General features: G+C 39.0%; 1 protein-coding gene across 1 annotated transcript in view; it reads right to left on the minus strand.

Moving 5' to 3' along the window:
- The window catches only part of stk3 (serine/threonine kinase 3 (STE20 homolog, yeast)), a 453,065-nt gene that overhangs the window by 308,380 nt on the left and 121,970 nt on the right, over window positions 1-22,715 (minus strand). The window contains exon 6 of the mRNA XM_073046198.1: window positions 19,818-19,985. Coding sequence (XP_072902299.1) covers window positions 19,818-19,985 — 168 coding nt within the window. The remainder of the gene's footprint in view (window positions 1-19,817; window positions 19,986-22,715) is intronic.

Here is a 22,715-nt window from a genome sequence, read left to right on the forward strand (position 1 = left end):
CCATCTCGGCCCTTCTAATCTGTGCCGAATGCTTACTCTCACCTAATTCCACCGACCTGCACTCAGCCCATAACCCTCCATTCCTTTCCTGTCCATATACCTATCCAATTTTTTTTTAATGACAATATCGAACCTGCCTCTACCACTTCTACTGGAAGCTCGTTCCACACAGCTACCGCTCTGAGTAAAGAAGTTCCCCCTCGTGTTACCCCTAAACTTTTGTCCCCTAATTCTCAACTAATGTCCTCCTGTTTGAATCTCCCCTACTCTCAATGGAAAAAGCCTATCCACGTCAACTCTATCTATCCCCCTCATAATTTTAAATACCTTTATCAAGTCCCCCCCTCAACCTTCTACACTCCAAAGAATAAAAAATAAAGAATAAAAATAAAGCATCATTTTCCAGCAATCAGATACTATTCTCGCCTCTCTTTTACACTTAATGTAGCTGAAGAAACTTTTGGTATCCTCTTTAATATTATTGGCTAGCTTATTTTCGTATTCCATCTTTACCTTCTTAATGACTTTTTCAGTCGCCTTCTGGTGGTTTTTAAAAGCTCCCCAATTCTCTGACTTCGCACTAATTTTTGCTCTATCATATGCCCTCTCTTTGGCTTTTATGTTGGCTTTGACTTCTCTTGTTAGCCACAGTTATGTTATCTTGTCTTTAGGATACTTCTTTCTCTTTGGGATGTATATATCCTGTGCCTTCCAAATTGCTTCCAGTAATTCCAGACATTGCTGTTCTTCTATCATCCCTGCCAGTATTCTTTCCCAAGCAATTCCTGCAACTCCCCTCTCATGTCTCTATAATTCCCTTTACTTCACTGTAATACTGATACATCTGACATTAGCTTCTCCTTCTCAAATTTCAGGGTGAATTCGATCACATTATGATCACTTTCCCCTAAGGGTTCTTTTGCTTTAAGCTCTCTTATTAATTCCAGTTCATTGCACAACACCCAATCGGGAATAACTGATCCCCTAGTGGGTTCAACTACGGGCTGCTCTAAAAAGCCATCTCATAGGCACTCTAGGTGCTACACGAGGCTGCTTAACAAGCTACGAGCCCGTGGTATTACACGAAAGACTCTAGCGTGGATAAAGCAGTGGCTAATTGGCAGCAGGCAAAGAGCAGGAATTAAGGAAGCCTTTTCTGGTTGGCTGCTAGTGACTAGTGGTGTTCCACAAGGGTCTATGATGGGACCAATTCTTTTTACGTAATACATCAAAAATTTGGATGATGGAATTGATGGCTTTGTTGCAAAGTTTGCAGATGATATGAAGGTAAGTCAAGGGGCCAGTATTTCTAAGGCTACAGAAGGACTAAAATAGATTAGGAGAATATGCAAAGAAATGAAAGACTGCATACAGTGTCGGGAAGTGTATAGTCATGCACTTGGTAGAAGAAATAAAAGGGTTGACTATTTTCTAAATGGAGAGAAAATACAACAAACTGAGACACAAAGGGACTTGGGAGTCTTTGTGCAGGATTCCCTAAAGGTTAGTTTACAGTTGAGTCTGTGGTGTGGAAGGCAAATACGATGTTATCATTCATATCAAGAGGACTAGAATATAAAAGTAAGGATGTAATATTGAGATTTTATAAAGCACTGGTGAGGCTTCTCTTGGAGTATTGAGAGCTGTTTTGGGCACCTTATCTTAAATATGATGTACTGTAACTGGAGAGGGTTCAAAGAAGGTTCACAAAAATGATTCCAGGATTGAATGTCTTGTCATATGAAGAACGTTTGATGGCTTTGGGCTTGTAATTCACTGGAATTCGTAAGAATGAGGGATGACTTCATTGAAACCTATCGAATGGTGAAAAGGCCTTGATAGTTTGGATCTGGAGAGGATGTTTCCTATGGTGGGAGACTCTAAGATCAGAGGACATCACCTCAGAACAGAGGAATGTCCTTTTAGGACAGAAGTGAGGAGGAATTTCTTTAGACAGAGAGTGGTGAATCTGTGGAATTCTTTGTCACAGGTAGCTGTGGAGGCCAAGTCTTTATGTATATTTAAGACAAAGGTTGATAGATTCTTGATTGGTCAGGACATGAAGGGATACAAGGAGAAGGCAGGAGATTGGGACTGAGAGCAAAATTGGATCAGCCATGATGAAATAATGGAGCAGACTCAATGGGCCAAATGGCCTAATTCTGCTCCTATTCTTATGGTCTTTTGGAAAAGCTCCAAAACCTGGGCATCTATACCTCCCTCTGCCTCAACTTCCTCACCAGAAGTCCACAGTCTATGTGAACTGAAAATTATATCTACTATATTTGTATGCTTATTTTCAAAGAGAGATGCACAAGAACATCCAGGTCTCACTGCACCCCCCCCCATATCTTAGTATTTCTCCAGTCAAATTATCATCTGCTTTTCTGCTTTGACTGTTATTTTTTTATTAATATTATATAGCATCAACCAAGTCATTCAACTACGTTTGTAGATCAAATCACTCTGGTGACTCTCTGCGAACACCAATCACTCCATTCAACTTTGTGTCAATTGCATAACTAGAGACATTACTTCATCAAAATCATTAATATTTGATGAGCCCAAACAAAATGCATGTCTCCAACAGGACCTAGACAACATTTAGACATAGGCTTCCAAAAACCAAAGACGAGTAGATTTCATGCCACCAAATTATTAGAAAATTACCATCTCAAACAAGTGTCTAATCATCTACTCTCCATATTCAATGGCATTACCAGCACTGAGCCTCCTTCATTGACATTCTGGTGGTCACCAGCAACCAGAAGTTCCTGAACCAGATACTTAAATATGAGGACTATAAGAGCAGCTCAGAGGATGGATATCTTGCTATTTATGCCCTGACATCACAAAGCCTTTCTCCCGCTGCAAAGCACAAATCAGGAGAGAGTCATGCAACTATAAAATGCATGAATTGCTTAGATCATGCAAACAGTATCTTCCACTTAGAAAAATCAGGGCTGTAGGCATATGTGAACACCACAGCTTCTAGATTCCACCCAAGTTGCACATCATTTTGACTGAGAAACACAAATTACTTCATCACTAGTTCCAGCTCCTGAACTCCTTCCCCATCAGCATTGTGAGACAACCACCACAAGAAAGTAGTACACCAATTCAAGAAGGTGGGCATTATCTAAAGGCAATTAGGATATGTTGTTTTGCTAGTATGCATACATTTTAGAAATTACTGACTGGAAAGGCTAACGTTCTGGAACTGTTGAGTTTATTGTTAAGTTCTCATGGATATTTGTGCCAAAAGGATTAAAGTCTAGTCCCTTTACCTCCATCCTACAACACTTGGTCTGAAGGGACCATCTGCTTCTTCCTTGAACAGAGGACCAACTTAGCACCCATCCACCAAACATATTTCCTAGCTAAACTCTCATATTGAACAACTTAATCTTTAACTTCATTCACCTTCTCTGAAAAAAAGGGTTCAGTTAATAGAATCCATATTCCCCCCTCCTGCCAGACTGAAGATTTTTTAAAAAGCTGAAAAATCACACACCACAGGCTTAAGGAGAATTCTTATCCCAGTATTATAAGATTATTGAATGGACTTCTCATGCAATAAAATGATCTTATAATCTATCTTGTTATGCCCTTGCACTTTATTGTCTTCTTAACTACACTTCCTCTAGCAGCTCATTCTATATACCGATCACCTTCAAGGTGGAAAAGATGCCCCCCAGGTTCCAATTAAATCTCTCCCCTCTCAACATAAACCAATGCCCTCTAGTTCTTAGTTTCTCAACTCTGGTGGAAAACCTATGCACATTCATTCTTTCTTTAAGCCTTGTGATTATATAAGCCTCTATGTTATCATCACTCATTCTCCTATGAGTAAAGTCCCAATATATTCAACCTCTCTACTTAACTCAGTTTCTCAAGAACCAGCAATATCCTTGTAAATATCCTCTGCACTCTTTCTAGCTTAATAGCATCTGTCCGATACCAGAATGATCAAAACTGAACACAATATTCCAAATGCAGCCTCACCAACGTTTTGTACAACTGCAACATAAAATCCCAACTTCTTTCCTACCGATTACAGTACATCATGCTCTCACTTTCAAATGTCAGTGTCTGGCTCCTTCCATCCCTTCCTCACTTTCTTCTCCATCTCATGAGACAATGTCAGATATCTATTCAATCGTATTGACTCCTGCACCTAATGTGACTTCACCTAATCCCACGCAATTTCTTAAAAGAATTCCAGTCTGTTCTCATCGTAACCATGGCTGCACTATATCTGTTCTGACATCGACATCTTATGTGCCAGTGCTTCCCATATCTTTCCTTTATCCTTAGCAATGGGTCCCACTCCAGCATAGCTGAGAGGGCACTCGGCCATGGCTGCTTATTTCTTGCACTTCAGCTCTCACTCACTTTCCTCCCAGCAAATACAAGTTATAGTTATCCTTTTCTTCACCTTCCAACTCACAAGCCCTCACATACAATTGGTCACCCTTGGTATAATGCAACTACCAGGCGCATCTACCTGTCCCTTCTCTATTTTCTGAAGATACTGTTCCCTTCATAATGTCCTGCTTCATGCTTCTCTTAGCAAGATCCACTCCCCTCTTCCTGTATTTTCCCATGCAACAGAAGAATCAAAGCTTGTTCTTTTATTTCTCTTTTTAATTGTTATCCAGGGCTCCAAACACACCTTCTGAGTAAAGGATTAAGTCACCAAAACCTCTTTCAATTTAGTGTTCTGTATTTGTTATTCGTACGTGGTCCCTGCTTGAAGAAATCAATTAATTTGCAGAAAACCTGCACTTATGCCTAGCAATTTAACTCTTCATTCAAATCATATTCTGCCCTCTCTTTGCTCTCTAACAGAGTTTCAATGAAGGTCAATATAAACATGAGAAAGGGTTTCTATAATCTTTAAGTCTATGGACTCAGAGTAAAAATAGGGACAAAATTAATGAGTTCAATTTTGTTTGGCAAGAACACAATTTGGCAACTAACATCCTTTCAGTGCCATAGATGATTCTATAGAATATATTTCAACATTACATACTATATTCTGTAATTACAAGTTCTACTTGTTTTCATCTCAATAACGTAGTCAGAACTAGAAAAGGGATAGTATTGTCTAATGTTTACTATTGAAACAGGACAAATCAGCCCACTTGAACAGCATAAATAGCCACTTCTTCTAACACTGGCACATAGCAGCAGCCACACTTAGAAAGCGCATTACAGCAACTTCGCAAAACTATTTTGAAAGCATCTTCCAGACCTGTAAACTTGATCAAAGGACAATGACTCCCTATGTGTAGGAACACTACTATCCACACAATCCTTTCCAAGTCACATACAAGGAAATATATATCACTGATCAAAATCTTACAACTCCCTATCCAATATCAATTTGGGAACATCCATAGTCTAAGAACTGCAGTTGATCAAGATGAGCGCTTACCACTACCTTCTCAGGAGTAAGTAAAGAGGTGCATTATGTACTGGCCCAGCACTGACAGCTTCACCCTGTGCCTGAACAGAAAATAACTTTGTTTTCAGGCCTCCTGGGATAATAAGCATTTCTGGAAAATCTGAATTAATAACAGCTAGCCTACTAAATAATAGTAGGAAAATACTTGCATATAATTTGGGTTCATCCTGCATTATGTTACAATAAACTACCACAAAAGAGCTTTAAATTTATCAACTGATTTAGGTACTTTCAGCTTTCCCGTAAACAAAAACAAATATTGAGAAATTAAGTACAGTAAAGTATTAACCATGCTAAGGTAAAAACAAATCTAATAGACATTGCTTCTGAAAGCATTTTACTTGAGCTGCTAGAACAAACTCATCTCACTCACTTCATTTTATAACTGAGTTGAAGCTAAAGTTCCCTGCACCACTCTGTCCTCTTTGATCACAGAAGGTGCCTCCCTTTAAGAACTGTGATAAATATAGCCTATCTGAATTCAACAAAATAGCATCTAAAGTGTCATTAAAAATGTGTCTCATGCTTAAATGGTGAGGTGAGCCAAACTTCAAGCAAACAAAGCCCATCAGTTTCAAGAGGCACTAGGTTTTGCAAACCAAAAGCAAAATTCGATTCTTTTATTTAAAAGAAAACAAAAGAAATCTTATTGGTGAACACAGAAATTCATTGGAACATAGTTCATAGCAATGTTCATGAAATGGCAAAAAAAAACTGAGGAATGAAATAAGAGGAAGTAAAATTTATGCACTGAAACCATTCTCCTACATCTTCAGTTTCAGTTTATCAAACAGAACAATCTGTCCAATCGTCTCCCTTTCCTGTATAAGACTGGAGCTATGCAGGGTTCTATTTGTATTACAATTAATCTAATTCAATGCAGGACATTCAGTTTATTCTCAATAACATAGACCAGATGATGGTAGTTGACTATACATATACATGTTATAATTATAAAGTTCTCTCTCCTATCAACTAGGTCATGATGATCCACAGAAATGCATCAGCTAACTAGTCGCAGCCAGAACAAAATGGACGACCCATTGTTAAGAATGAGTTGTCTATTTTAATAATTGTGCATCTCACTACCTATCAGCACTTTTAATCCATAAAATAGTGGTAAATTTTAACTGAATCCTAAAAGGTTTGCATTAGTTGGTTTATTGTTGAATTCTGCATAGTTTTCTTATAAATCCATCAACTGCATGCTTAATCCCCCTTGGGTTTTAATATCATGCCAACATGACTCAGCAAGTTTCTACTTTGGTATCCAAAGTAAGTTTATCCATTTGATAAGGAACAGTAAATTCTGGGAAATTTGACAGTAATATGCCAATAGTCACATTGAAATTGCTCATTTAGGTTTGATGCTATTTCCTTAAACTAAGTAGCATGAATTTCTACAATTTAGCTGACATACACATTAACACATACATAAATAATGAGGTTGAGGATCGACTTCTCCGGCAGCAAAGTCTAGGCCTGGAGTGATTCTCCACAACGGGGACAGGTCCCAGTGTGAGGTTCGTACAATTTAAACGCTAGCCCAGGTAGTCTGGGGGCTCCTCTCTCCGTGAAGCTAAGGCTGTGAGACTGCCCCTGGTTGCTGTGCTTCATGTCTGTGAACCTTGCAGCGATTTGCCCCACTAATATGATGAACTGTATATTGAAGCTTTGGGCCTACGCCAGGCTATCTGGGGATTTGGATCTTAGGACTTGATTTGGTTTGAAAAGCTGTTGCTGGTGCTTACTTCTATTGTTTGCATGATTTTTTGTTTTTTTCTCTTTCTCACTGGCCCTGGGGGTTGGTCTTATTTTTTTTAACTGGGTTCTTTTGGGTTCCTTATTTTGACACCGCCTATAAGCAAACACATCTCAGGGTTGTACAAGTTATACATTCTTTAACAATAAATGCACTTTGAATCTTTGAATAACACTTGAGGAAATATCCTGAAGACATTTCTTCCGCATAAGAGATAATTTAGTTAGAGTGCATGGAATGTCTGATAAGGGTTAGTAATTAGCCAGCAGGTAGAACACAGGATAAGAGAAACCTTATATGATGGGTGGGAAGCTGCAAGTAGAGTGCTCGATGGATTTGGTACCATGACCTTGGATAAATTAATAGGTCGTTATAGACCCCAATCTACAGATTGATAAGACCATGAACTGATCATTGTCCTGTGATTAGGCTAGGATTAAATCAGAGGAATGCTGAGCAGTGCCGTTTGAAGGATTGGAAGGGCCTATTCCATGCTGTAACTCGATAAATAAATAAATAGATTTGAGGATGAACTAAACAGTAAGCCCTGTCAAGTTGTACGGACATGACCAATACACCACGTGTGATTGCAAGACAAAGTATGGCAGATGAAATTCAACATGCATACATTCAGTGCCACTTTATTAGGTACACCTATACACTTGCTCATTAATGCAAATATCTAATCAGCCAATCATGTGGCAGCAACTCAATGCATAAAGTATACAGGCGTAGTCAAGAGGTTCAGTTATTGCTCAGACCAAACATCAGAATGGAGAAGAAATGTGATCTAACTGACTTTGACCATAGAATTATTGTTGGTGCCAGACAGGGTGTTTTGAGTATCTTGGAAACTGCTGATCTCCTGGGATTTTCACACATAACAGTCTCTTGAGTGCACAAAGAATGTACACAAACCAAAATACATCTGGTGAGTGGCAATTCTGAGGACAAAAATGCCTTGCTAATGACAGAGGTCCATGGAGAATAGCCAGACTGATTCAAGCTGACAGGAAGGGGACAGCAACTCAAATAACCACTCGTTACAATAGTAGTTCACAAAAAAGCACCTCTGAATACACAACATGTCAAACCTTGCAGTGGATGGCTACAGCAGCAGAAGACCATGAATGTAAACTTAGTAGCCACTTTATTTGGTACAGGAAGTATCTACTAAAGTGGCCACTGAGTGTGTAAGCCAACAACCCACTGGAAGAACACAGTGGGTCATGTAGCATCTGTGGAAGGGGAAGGAACCGTCAATATTTTGGGTTTCGACCTGAAATGTTAACTATTCTGTTCCCTGCCACAGATGCTGTCTGACCTGTAGAGCTCCTCCAGCTCCTGTTGCGCTATATTCGTGCATCTGCAGTCTCTTGTACCTCCTTGCATATAAGGTATCTATGAACTTGAGAAGGGACAAAATGATTTCCTCCAATAATGAGGGACAAGAACTCAGAGCTTAAAAGAATTCAGATATCCTCATATGGAAATTCCTAAACATCAAAAGAGTATCAGCACAGTATGTACGAGAAAGGGAGTAAGGATAAACCCAGAAGGTATAATCCAGTTAATGCAACTGTGGTGATGGGAAAGCTTTTAGAAACATTGATGTGAAACAGGGCAAATAAAAGAAAATGACATAAGAAAACCCAGTTTGGGCAAGCTATGTTTAACCAATTTGATAAAATATATGAATGACATATCAGGGAATCAACAAGGTTACTATAGATGATGTGGTGTACATGAACTTTAAGGTGGATTTTGAAAAAGCAAATAATTGCATTTCCAGTACATGTGAAGCACAACTATGGATAAGAGGTGTTCTAAGTAATTGCTGATAGAATATCATGGTGAATGGCTGCTTCTCAGGCAAGAGGCAGGTGAAGTCAGACACCTCCCATGGACCTTGGCTTTCTTTTTAAAAATTTTGTAGTAATGACCTAGTCATGTAAAATTGTCAATTAAATAAGATTTGGTAGAATTGTGAATAGTAAGGAGGACCGTAACAGACTGTAGCAAGATACAGAAATATGGTGGAATGAGCGGGTGAAGTTAAAGCAGAGAAACCTAAGCTGATGATTTTGGTAGGAAGAATGGGAAAGTACAACATAAAATAAAGGATCATGTTCTAAAAGGGATGCATGAGTAGTGAGACCTTGGACATGAGTGCACAAATCTTTGAAGTAAGGGAGGGCTGGTTGAGAATGTGGCTAATAACACATACATAACTTTGTGCTTTATTAAGAGAGACATAGTGTATAAGAGCAAGGAAGTTATGCTGTACCTTTATAAAACACTGGTTCAGGCTGAATTCTGATTGCCACATTATAGAAAACATGTGAGAACATTGGAAAGAATCCAGTAAAAATTTATACGAAAGCTTCCTTTGATGAAGGACTGTACGTACAAAGGCAGATTAAAGAGGCTGGGACTGTTTTCTTTTGAGAAGAAGAGCTGAGGAGAAATCCAACAGAAGTATATAAAGTAATGAGGGGTCCGGACAAAATTGATAGTGGGAGGATTTCCTCTGAGATGGAGGGAAATGATGTGCGGAGACTTCAAGGGAATACAGACAGGCTAAGTGAATATGCAAAGACATGGCAAATGGAATATTATGGGGTTAAAAGAGGGTTCAAACTAGAAATGCTGAAGACAAAGCCAAAAGATTTTCTTTTTATTCAGAGCGTTCATTGCCAGCCAATGAACTGAAGATAGATTGGGACATGTGCCTGGAATCACAGCAGTTTCTTGGGTGGCAAACAAAGTTTCCTCCAAAAATAATTAGTTGGTAAAAATAAAGAGAAATATATTTTTAATGACAGAGACTTAAAGGCTAAGAGAGACCCAAGGGCATTTGAAAACAAGAAATAATCACGTAATTAACATGCAAGGCAGCAATTAGAAAGGCAAATGAACATTGATCTTCATTTCAAGAGTTTGAGTATAACAGCAGAGATGTCTAGTTCCAATTATATAGGAACCTGGTAAGTTCAAATCCAGAATATTGTCTATGGGTCTGGGTCATCTTGCAACTAGATTCACTGATGAAGGGTCTCAGCACAAAACATCAACCCTTTATTCCTCTCCATTGATGATGTCTGGTTTGCTGAGTTCCTTGAGTGTGTTACTCTGGATTTCCAGCATCTGCAGAAATTCTTGGTTTATACCCAATTACCTCCACTCTGGCAGGAAACTGGGAGCAACATTGCTACTTTCTGCACTGCTTTATGTGTTTAGAGTGAAAATCAAAGAGAATGCAAATGCTGGAAATCTGATGAAGGGTCTTTGACCCAAAATTCCAACTCAGTTTCTCTTCCCACAGATGTGGCCTGACCTGCTGAATAGTTCCAACGTTTTCTGTTTTTTTTTAATTTCAGAAAATTGATTAATCTTGAAAAGAATGAAAAGATTCAATCGGGTAGATGGAAAATACTTTCTTCAGCAAGTAAAAGGTAAGTAGGGCAGATGCTGTTAGGAATGATCAAAGGAAGTACTTTATACAAGATCTTTAATTCTGCCTTCACAAAAGGCTGTGCATATTGGGTCACTTGAAATTTTTAGAGTGAGATTGAAAGGTTTTCTTTGGACATCTAATAACATGGGTCAAAAGCAGTGTACGGATAGGCCATGAACCAATTAAATGGCAGAATACAGTGAGGGGATGAATAACTTGTTCCTCTATTTGTTTCTGCAAGCAAAACACACATCCTGGAATGCTTTTCAAAGTTCAAAGTAAAGTAAATTTATTATCAAAGTAAAAATATGTCACCATATACCACCATTAGACTCATTTTCTTGTGGGCATTCTGAATAAATCCAACAACCAAAAGAGAATCTATGAAATACCACACCAACAGGCTGGACAACCAGTGTGCAAAAGACAAAAACTGTGCAAACACAAAAATTAATAAGCAATAAATATTGAGAATATGAGTTAAAGAGTCATTGAAAGTGAGTCCTTAGGTTGTGGCAACAGTTCAGTGATGGGGCAAGTGATGTTGAGTGAAGTTATCCCCTCTGGTTCAAGAGCCTGATGGTTGAGAGGTAATAACTGGAGATGCGAGTCCTGAATCTCCTGTACCTGCTTCCTGATGGCAGTGCATGAACTGAGTGGTGAGGGTCCCTGATGACGGATGCTGCTTTCCTGCAACAGCACTCTGTATGGAGGTGCTCAAAGGTGGTCACAGCTTTACCCATGGTGGACTGGACCATATTCACTACATTTTGAAGGATTGTCCACTCAAGGGCTTCGGTGTTTCTATACCAGGCTCTGATGCAGCCAATCAATACACTTGAATGCCTCTGATCTGGCCCTCAGAGGATTGCGGATCCCGTGGTTCATCCAGGGCGTCTGGTTGGAAAAGACTCTAAATGATTTTGTGAGGACACACTCGTCTATGACTGTTTTTATAAAGTCAATGACAATCATGGTGTATTCACTCAGATCCACAGCTGAGTCCTTGAACATTGCCTAATACACTGACTTGAAGCAACCCTGTAGCTGCTCCTCTGCCTCCCATGACCACCTCTTTGCTGTCCTAATCTCTGAAGCCTTGCTCTTTAGCCTCTGCCTGTTTGCAGGCAGAAGGACAGCCAGCCACGTCAAAGTTTGGTTACAAATTTTGACTACAATACCCACATAAAACTGTACCATCTGCAGCTTGCAATAATTAGTGTCATGTGAGAACTGTTATTAGCACATTAAAGTCTGGTGAAGTTGAGTCTGTCATCTCAGCTTCAGTGGCGCCAATGACTCCTTTAAGAGGTCTAACAATCTGACACTTATAATTCACACTATAATGGACTTGTACAATGGGATGACAATCATATCTATCTGATCTGGAACAGATATTTGGATAATTGCATGCATATCAGTTCAATTTCCCAGATAGCAGGTCAAGATAACACTTAAAATAATGTGTCATGATTGTGCTTTATTTTACTGTAGTATACATAGCATCTATGACAGAAAGATTTAAGTAAATTAGTACATGCTTATGTGCAATGATGTAAATAAATATGGCACAATTTTCATACATCAGATTGTCCGACTTGAATTTTTAGAGCTCTACTAACAATCCTGACATAATTGCTTCACTGAACATCAGGACTGATTGACATTTTTAAAAAAACAGGTCCTCCAGTCTCCACATCAATTTTGGTTTTAATTTTTGATTCTTCCCTCTCCAGTGGTTTTCTTATAAATTTTCAACAGTTTAATATTTTCTTTATTAACAAGCCCATGTGTTAGTATTTCTCTCCAAGATTCTAGAGAAAAGCCAGTGAATTAACTACCAAATTGCAAAATTCAAGTGAAGAACTTGGAGATGACTGAGTACTTCTTATTCAGCAAGTATGCTCTGAAACAGGCAACCAGTCCCTGCTAGTTAAATGCTCACACTGTAACAAAAATAGAGAGCAGTCGGTCACAGTAGAATTCTTTAAGGGATGCACGCCCCACGTTACATAATCTATAAAAATATCCAGGCAGCTAAATATTAAGTCATCATTTCTTGAACTTCCACTGCATCCATATTTTAAGATATTTTGTATGAGCCATAAAAGAACCAAAGCCATCAAGAATTCCATAGTGCTATCAACAATTCCTTCCTCTCCTAGGAACATCAAACATCATAGAACTTACAGAACCTGGGCCTCTGTACCTCCCACTGCAATTGGATCCTCAACTTCCTAACCGGAAGACTACAATCTGTGCGGATTGATGATAACATCTCCTCCTCGCTGACGATCAACACTGGTGCACCTCAGGGGTATGTGCTTAGCCCACTGCTCTACTCTCTCTATACCCATGACTGTGTGGCGAGGCATAGCTCAAATACCATCTATAAATTTGCAGATGATACAAATATTGTTGGTAGAATCTCAGATGGTGACGTGAGGGCATACAGGAGCAAGATATGCCAACTAGTAAAGTGGTGCCACAGCAACAACCTGGCACTCAACGTCAGTATGACGAAAGAGCTGATTGTGGACTTCAGGAAGGGTAAGATGAAGGAACACATATCAATCCTCATAGAGGGATCAGAAGTGGAGAGAGTGAACAGTTTCAAGTTCCTGGGTGTCAAGATCTCTGAGGATCTAACCTGGTTCCAACAAATCGATGCAGTTATAAAGAAGGTAAGACAGTGACTATACTTCATTAGGAGTTTGAAGAGATTTGGAATGTCAACAAATACACTCAAAAACTTCTATAGATGTATTGTGGAGAGCATTCTGACAGGCTGCATCACTGTCTGATTAGGGGGGTGCTATTGCACAGGACTGAAAAAAGCTGCAGAGGGTTGTAAATTTAGTCCATCTTTGAAAGTACCCAGGACATCTTCAAGGAGCAGTGTCTCAGAAAGGCAGCATCCATTATTAAGGACCTCCAGCACCCACAACATGCTCTTTTCTCACTGTTACCAACAGGTAGGCGGTACAGAAGCCTGAAGGCACACACTCAGCAATACAGGAGCAGCTTCTTCCCCTCTGCCATCCAATTCCTAAATGGACATTGAACCCTCGAACACTACCTCACTTTTTTAATATATAACATTTCTGTTTCTTTGCACAATTTTTAATCTATTCAATATAGGTACAGTTGGCCCTCCTTATCTGTGGGGGATTGGTTCCAGGGCCTCCTGCAGATGCCAAAAAACACGGATGCTCAAGTCCTTTATTTAACCTGTCTTAGTGCGGGTGGACTTTAGGACCCAGGGCAGCTCCAGACCCGCCGCCTGTGGCTGGCTGAATCCGCAGTGTTTCTGTTCCGTTGACAGAAAATGATCACAATTGAAAATAAAGTGGTAATAATAAAGCGATCGGAAAGAGGTGAAACGCCAACGATCATTGGAAAAGCGTTAGGTACAGTCAGTCAACGATTGGAACAATTTTAAAGGATAAAGTGAAAATAATGGAGCATGTGTAAGGCCCTGCCCCAATGAAAGCTACAATTATTACTAAGCAACACAGTGGTTTAATTATTGAAATACATACATTTCTTAAGTGTTTTATATGCATAGAAAGGTAAAATATATACTATACACTAAGACAAACGTTTGACTAACTGACGCTAAATAATACATACCGGATGTACCTGTTCCAACTTACATACAAATCCGACTTAAAGACTGCCTGTACTTAATATCATTTCTAGATTACTTATAGTATCTAATACAACATAATTGCTATGTAAATAGTTGTTATACTGTATTGTTCAGGGAATAATAACAAGAAAAATAGTCTGTACATGCTCAAACAACGAGTGTTGGAGAGAGAACTTCGGATTTTCCCAAAGTGCGGTTGGTTGAATCCATGCATGTGGAGCCCACGGATAAGGAAGGCCAACTGTATACTGTAAATAACTTATTTATTTATTATTATCATTATTTTATTTTTTTCTTCTATATTATGTATTGCATTGAACCGCTGCTGTGAAGTTAACAAATTTCACGACACATGTCAGTGATAATAAACCTGATTCTGATTCTGACATCATTACTTGAACTAGACTTCGGTTTGACACTGTGTATTCCTGACCTATCCCAGTGTACAAGTCTTAAATACTTTCTGTAGTTGCCAAACAAGCCACAGAATTGTACTTTTAAGCTCACAAAGGAGGAATAAAACCGGATGGACCACTTGGCATCAACTTCGGCACTGAGGTTACACCCAGCCTGCTGATCCAGCAAAGTCCTTCTCACAAACATCTGGCTTCTGGTGTCCAAACAAAAGTCGCATAGAATTGTACTCATAGATTTATACCTAACAGATAATGTACCACATTCCATCACCGACAACCTCTCAGTACCTTCTGCTACACCAGCAAGACAAATCCATCATTGCTAATGGCACACTGTCAGGCAAAAGTAGGCCGAGAGTCCTCAGTAATGGTTCCAGATCAATGTTGTAGCATCAGGTTAATCATGTTCCGCAAGGATCAGTGCTGGGGCATCTGTTAATTGTATATATTAATGATTTGAACAAAATATGTAGACACACTAATTATTAAGTTTGCAAACTTCGTAAAATTTGTGGAACTGTGGAATAGTGGGGAAAGTTGTCCAAGAATACAGCAGGATCTGCTAGAGGTTCAGGCAGAGAAAAGGCTGATGGAGTTTAATCCAGACAAAAGAGAGAAGCTTAATTTTGGAGATCAAATGCAAGAGGAAAGTATACAGTAAATGGCAGGATCCTTAGGAGCACAGGAAAATGGAGAGATTTTGGGGCGCAGTTCCACTGTTTCCTACAATTGGCATAACAAGTAGATAAGATGGTTCAGATTATGTCTGACATGCTCAGGTTGCTGCATTACAGGAAGGATCTAGAGGCTATGGAGGGGGCACAGAAGAGGTTCATCAGAATGTTGACAGGATCACAGATTATTATCTACAAGAAGAGGTTAGACAGTTGGTTCTGTGTCTTGCACCTTGTTCATTTGGCTATATTCCTGTGTATGGTTGAATGACAGTTGAAATTAAACTTGAACTTTAAATTGAGGGGAAGAGAGTTTAAAAGATTTTTAATGCTATTTTTTAAAATCAAAGCATAGTAGATGCTTAGAATGGGCTGCCAGGGTAAGAGCTAGAAGCACATTCAACAGCATCATTTAAGAAGCATTTAAACAAACACATGAAAAGGCAAGGAAGAGAGAGATTATGCGCAAGTAAGTGAGATTAATTTAGACTGGTATCATGGCTGGAACACACATGGTGGACTTTTCCTATGCTCTGTGTTCTATGGGCAAAGTTAAGGAATTCAACATAAATCAGTAACTGTTGGAGGAGTTCAGCAAGTCAGGCAGCATCTTTGCAGGAGAATAAACAACTAATATTTCAGGCCAAAACCCTTCATTCAGTCTTAGATGAAAGGTCTCGGCTCAAAACATCAATGGTTTATTCCCAACCATAGATGCAGCCTGACTTGCTGAATTCCTCCAGCATTTTCTTTGTGTTGCAGACAAATATTTTCCCTTTAGTCACCGAGGGGCCATTGTGTCTCTCTAGTTACTCTTTTTCACTTAATATACTTACAAGATCTCCTTAATCTTCTCCACCAAAGTTATCACATGCCCCCTTTTTGCCCTACTGATTTCTTTCTTGAGTTTATTATTCTTCAGAATTTCTTCTTGAGAATACTCCTGCAAACCTTATAGTCCTCGCAGATTCACTTGATCACAGCTGACTATACCTGACCTTTTTCTCCTTGTTTCTCTTAACCAAAACCTCAATATCATTCATCATCAAGAGTTCTATATTTCTGTCAGCATTCTCTTTAACTCTAAAAGGAAATGCAAATCTTGAACTCTCAATATCTCAATTGTAAAAGCCTTCCACTTGCTAGATATCCCTTTCACTGCAAACCACCTAATCCAATCAAGTTCTGCAAGTTTCTGTCTAAAGTAGTGAAATTTCCTTTGCTCCAGTTTAAAACTTCAACTTGTGGACCAGATTGGTCCCTTTCCAAAACTAACTTAAAACTAATAGAACTATAATTACTGGTCTTAAAGTTCTCCCCCCCCTCCCCCCGACATTTCAGTCACCTGTCCCACCCCATTTCCAAAGCACAGGTGAAGCTCTGCCCTTTCCCTACTAAGGCCTTCAATAATATTCCATGATGAAACCTCCCTGTACATACTTAACAGCCTCAACTTCATCCAAGCCCCTAAAACTATGGCAGTCTCAATCTATATTAGAAAAGTTAAAATTTCCTATTATTCTTGCAACTTTGAGCAATCTCCCTGCATATCTGTTTCTCTAATTCTTGTTGACTATTAGGGGGCACACAGTACAGTACAATCCCAACAAGGTGATCACCCCCTTCTTACTTCTCAGTTTCACCTGAAGAGTCTCACAGGATAAATCATATTGGACTACTGTCATCATGTTCTCCTTAAATTGAAAAGCAACTCCATACCCCCTCTAACCCACCTGTAACCTGGAACATGTTTCTGTAATGACTACAATGCCCCATTCCAAAGTACTGTAGCTATTCATGCCTTGAGTTCATCTGTCTTACCTGTCAAGACATCTTGCATTGAAATAAACACAATTTAATCCAGCAGTCTTTCCTCGCTTCATGGTATGCATCTGCCTCTGTTGACCTTACTGTCATTGAATTCTATCTCAACTTTCAGCATCCCATCTGCCTCATGTCTGCTTTGGATTCCACTGCCCTGCCAATTCTCACAGGTTTATATCAAGATAAAAGATCAAGTCCATCTCAACATATCTACAGCCTCTGATGAGGCTAAACACATTATATTCTTACACCATACATCTGGTTCTATTCTTAAGATATCATTTTGTAACCAGGGGTTACAAAATGCTTTGTAAAATTTTAAAATTGCTTTCTTTAAAATTTCCTTCAAATTTTAAAATTAAAAAGCAATTTTAAAATTGCTTTCTAAATTGCTTTTTTTAATTCCTCTATACTTCAATATGTTCTCAAAAGTGTTGAATGCAGGTTTTGTATCATGAGGTTACCACTTTATCCTTGTCCACAACACCCTTACTCAGCGTAAGGGATTCAATTTCTGCCGCTGTCTAAATGGAGCTTGTACATTCTCCCCATGACTGTGTGGGTATCCTTCGGGTGCTCCAGTTTCCTCCCACATTCCAAAGACATACAGATTAGCATTAGTAAATTGTGGACATGCTATGTGGGCACCAGAACCATGGCGACGGTTGCAAGCTGGCACAAGCCCAGCAGATCCTCAGTTGGTCAGTGACACAAACAACTCATTTCACTGTATGTTTCGATGTACATGTGACAAATAAAGGTAATCTTATCATAATAGCGATGACAAGCTAAGCTTGTTTATCCTGTATGTGCTATTTCCTGTCTTGAGAAACTTTTAGAGATAATGGTTCCACATAAGGATAAGCGTCCTTACTCAGAAGACAGTATACTGACAGTTTAGTTCCTTTGTGATATGCCAACAGGTCTAGAGCAAAATTAGAACAGAAGATAATTCGAATGTGCATTCTATTGTTACAAATTCTAGCATTAAAGACTACATATCTTTAACTACCTTGAGGAAAAGCACAAAAATTTGTACAGACTTTCTAGCTGGCACACATCAAATATAACTGTTAATAATGGCAAAATGCAAAAAAAATTTACATTAAATTTTCTAATAGCATATGGAAAACACAAAATAGGAAAAAAATCAGCAACTTTAATTGTTTAATTTAATTTTTACCCAGAGGATTAGTTAACATTTATACATTTCAACAAATATTACTCCCAAGATATTTCATACAAACATTTCATATGCAATGATACAAGTTTAACGTCTAATGCCTCATTTAGAATTACAGCAATCCCAATGTTATGGGAAGGGGTAGAGGTTGAGTTCCTAGAAAACAATCAATACCATGATTTTCCATTACACAAAGCCACATCATTTGCATATACATCAGGTTCAAAAAAATACATTTCATGCTTCCTTATTTATTTTCCACATAAATTCAATAAAAATGAATTTTATTCCACACCTTAACTTTTTGTATGGTGACTTGTGAATTTTGTAAGGACGAATTTCCATCACCCAAATAGCCATAATTGGGCTTCACTTGCACTTTCAAAATCTAATTTTTATGTTTGCATCAGTTTTCTAAGCCCTGAAATACAGAAGTTAACTCCAAACATTTTAACTGTCAAATCTACCAAGCGTTTTTTCAATTTCTTTGTTCTGAATTAATGTCCAAAAATAAGGCTTTTACCTTGTAAGCATTTATCTCCTTACCTTTTTAATTGATTCCAATCAATACTGCATGTTCAACATAATACCTGTGCTTTTTTCAGCAGTGTTAATTTGTTTATATGATCTACACATTAAATAGACTATCATTCAGTAAGCTACCTTCAATCTCCCCAGATTCAGTTTCCTCTTGTCTTTGACCTTGGCTTATTTGTGCTATGAGCTGCTGTGACTGAACTTATAAATCAGCTTCAGCCTCACAGATTTCCTACGTTACTCAGAAAGAATGCAATATTAGTCCTACTTCCCAATCAACTACATCTGATTATAATTGAGACTTAATTATCACACAGCAGTTATGAATTTTTCAATGGAGCTAACAACGTACAAATAAAATAAAGCTCTCAATCAGCATTTTTTTTTTGTGAGGTCCTCACCTAGAGCAGCTCAACATTCAGGAAGTACAAAATCAAGGAAAAGACCTCTATACATGGATAGTCTTACTTTTAAACATATAGCAGCCCATCCCAAGTTAGAAATACTCATCACTATGTACAGTGAATTCATCCAAATAAGCATTTGGGATACAGGTAGGATGGATTTGCTGGCTGCACAGTGGGACTGTAAGCATTTTTGTCTCCTAGATGTCTGGTTTGTGGTCACATTTCTGACTCGCAAGAGCTGTTCAAGTTAGAAAAGGTTTAAAGGAATTGAACCCTGCCCCTAACCTGGGGAGAATGTGCAGTTGATATTTACAGCAATCTTTGTAAAGTCTCCTGACAAAATGGCATATGTTGCCCATGATTAGAACAACTGGCATTCAGGATGAAGTAATTTAAACTTAAAATACTTTGTCAAAATGAATCTTACACACTTACCCTCATTGGATGAATGTCTGCATAGGGCGGCTTGCCTTCAGCCATTTCAATTGCGGTGATCCCCAAAGACCAAATGTCTGCAACACAATTGTAGCCGATTTCTTGGATCACTTCTGGTGCCATCCAAAATGGTGTTCCTATCACAGTGTTGCGTTTTGCCATTGTGTCCTGTAAGGCACATTTTATTTAACATTATTAACTGTCTCACTGAATTTATAAACACATTTTCCTAAGCAAATGTGGACTACTATTCATCAGACCTTTTCTAATATCCTTGATGAACAGAATGACCCGCATCAATATTCTACAAATATGGAAATTAAAAAATGAAATAATGTGCAAAAGTACTTACAGAGCTACAGCACCAAAACAGTCCCTTGGCCCTCATCTAACCTGTGCTAAACTGTTACTCTGCCCAGTCCCATCGACTCGCAGAAGTACCACAGCCCTCGATACCCCTTCCATCCATGTACTTATCCAAACTTCACTCAAATGTTGCAATCAAAACTACATCTGCCACTTCTGCTGGCAGCTCATTCTACACTTGCACCACCCTCTGAGTGAAGAAGTTGCCCCTCAGATTCCCCTTAAATATTTCACCTTTCATTCTTAACATGTGACCTCTAGTTCTAGTCTCACCCAACCTCAGTGTAAAAAAGCATGCTTGCATTAACCATATCTATTCCCCTCATAATTTTGTATGTCTCTATCAAATCTCTTCTCACTCTCCTACACTCCAGGGGAAAAAAAATAGTCTTAACCTATTCAACCTTACCTGACAACCTGGGCTCTGAAGTACCAGCAACATCCTTCTAAATTTTCTCTGCACTCTTTCAAGCTTATTGATATCTTTCCTGTAAATAGATGACCAGAACTGCACAGAATATTCCAAGTTTGGCCTCATCAACATCTTATACGACTTCAAGGTAACATCTCCACTCATGTACTCATACTCTGATTTATGAAGGCCAACATGCCAAAAGCCCTCTCTACAATCCTATCTTCCTGAGACACCACTTAAAAGAAATTATGGATCTGTATATCCGGATCCCTTTGTTCTACAGCACTCTTCAGTGCCCTACATTCCACTAAGTAAATCCTACCCTGGTTTGTACTCCCAAAGTGCAACACTTTAAACCTGCTTTAAGTTCCATTTGTCATTTTTCAGCCCACTTTACCAGCCGATCCAGATCCTGCTGAAAGCTTGGATAGCCTTCCTCACTGTCCACTATGCCCCTAATCTTGTCTTTGTTTGCAAATTTGCTGAGCCAGTTTACCATATTATCGCCCAAATCATCAACAACAGTGGACCTAACCTTGCAGCACATCACTAGTCATTAGCCTCCAGCCAGAGAGGCAATCATCTACTACCACTCACTAGCTTTTCCCACTACACCAGTGTTAAATCCTGAATGCCAAGTGACTGAACCTTCTGGACCAACTCCCATGTAGGGCTTTGTCAAGGGCCTTGCTGAAATCCAAGTAGACAACATCCAATGCCCTTCCTTTATCAACTTTACTGGTAATCTCCTTCAAAAACTCTAAGACTTGTTAGAGACAACTTATCATACACAAAGCCATGTTGACTATCCCTAATCAGGCTGTATCTATCCAGTTCCTTGGAATACCTTCCAGTATCTTATCCATGACTGACACCAGGCTTATCATTTTCTGGCATATTCTTAGAGCCTTTCCTGAACAACGGAACAGCATTAGCTATTCTCCAGTCCTTTGGCATCATGCTCTTGGTTAAGGATATTTTAAATACTTCTGCCAGGGTTCCTGCAATTTCAGTACCAGCCTCCCTCAAGGTCTGAGAGGACACCTTGACAGGTTCTGCAGAATTATTCTCCCTAATTTTGACCCTTGCTACGCTTTTGCTCTTAATATACCTATAGAAGCCCTTGGGATTCTCCTTCACTTTGTCTGCTAAGCAACCTCATGCTTACTTTTAATACTCCTGATATCCCTCTTAAGAGTTCTCTTGGATTTCTCATACTCCACAAGAGGCTCATCTGTTCCTTGCTGCCTTTACCTGCTATGTAACTCCTTCTTAACCAGGACATCAATACCTCTTGAAAACCAAGGTTCCCTAAACCCTAAAGCCTTGCCTTTTACTCTAACATACAAAGTCTGTATTATCAATATTTCACTTTTGAAGACTTCCCACTTACTAAGCATTCCTATGCCAGAAAACAACCTATACCAATCCACACTTGCCACATCCTTCCTGATGCCATTAAAATTGGCCTTTCTCGAACTTAAAATCTCATCCTGAGGACCAGTCCTATCCTTCTGCATAGTTATCTTGAAACTAATGTAACTAGTTCCAAAGTACTTCCCTACAAACACTTCCGTCTCTTGCGCTGTCTTTTTCCCTAATAGTAGATCCAGTATCACACTCTCCCTAGTTGGGGCCTCTATAAATTGATTAAGGGAACTTTCAAGAACACATTTTATAAACTCTATTCTATCCAATCATTTTATACTGTGGGAATCTGTCAATTTGTGGAATTTTGAAATCACCTCCGATCACAAATCTCTCTCTCTACAAATTTGCTCCTTTAAATTTGTAAATTTAATAAAATCCCATTAATGTGGTCATCCCTTTCTTATTCCTCAGATCCAGCCATATATAGCCTCAGTAGATGAGTCCTCCGGTCTGTCCTGTCTGATATTTTTACTGATTAGTATGCCACCTCTCCTCCTTTAATATCTCCCCCTCTATCATACCTAAGACAAGGGAACGCTGGAACAATGAGCTGCCAATCCTGAGCCTCCTACAACCAAGCCCCAGTCATGGCTACAATATCATAATTATATTTGCTGATCCACACTAAACTCATCTGCCTTACCTGCTATAATCCTTGCATTGAAATAGATGCAATGCAGAACATT

Source organism: Hemitrygon akajei, chromosome 1 (genome assembly GCF_048418815.1).
Source record: "Hemitrygon akajei chromosome 1, sHemAka1.3, whole genome shotgun sequence".
NCBI classification, from domain to species: Eukaryota; Metazoa; Chordata; class Chondrichthyes; order Myliobatiformes; family Dasyatidae; genus Hemitrygon; species Hemitrygon akajei.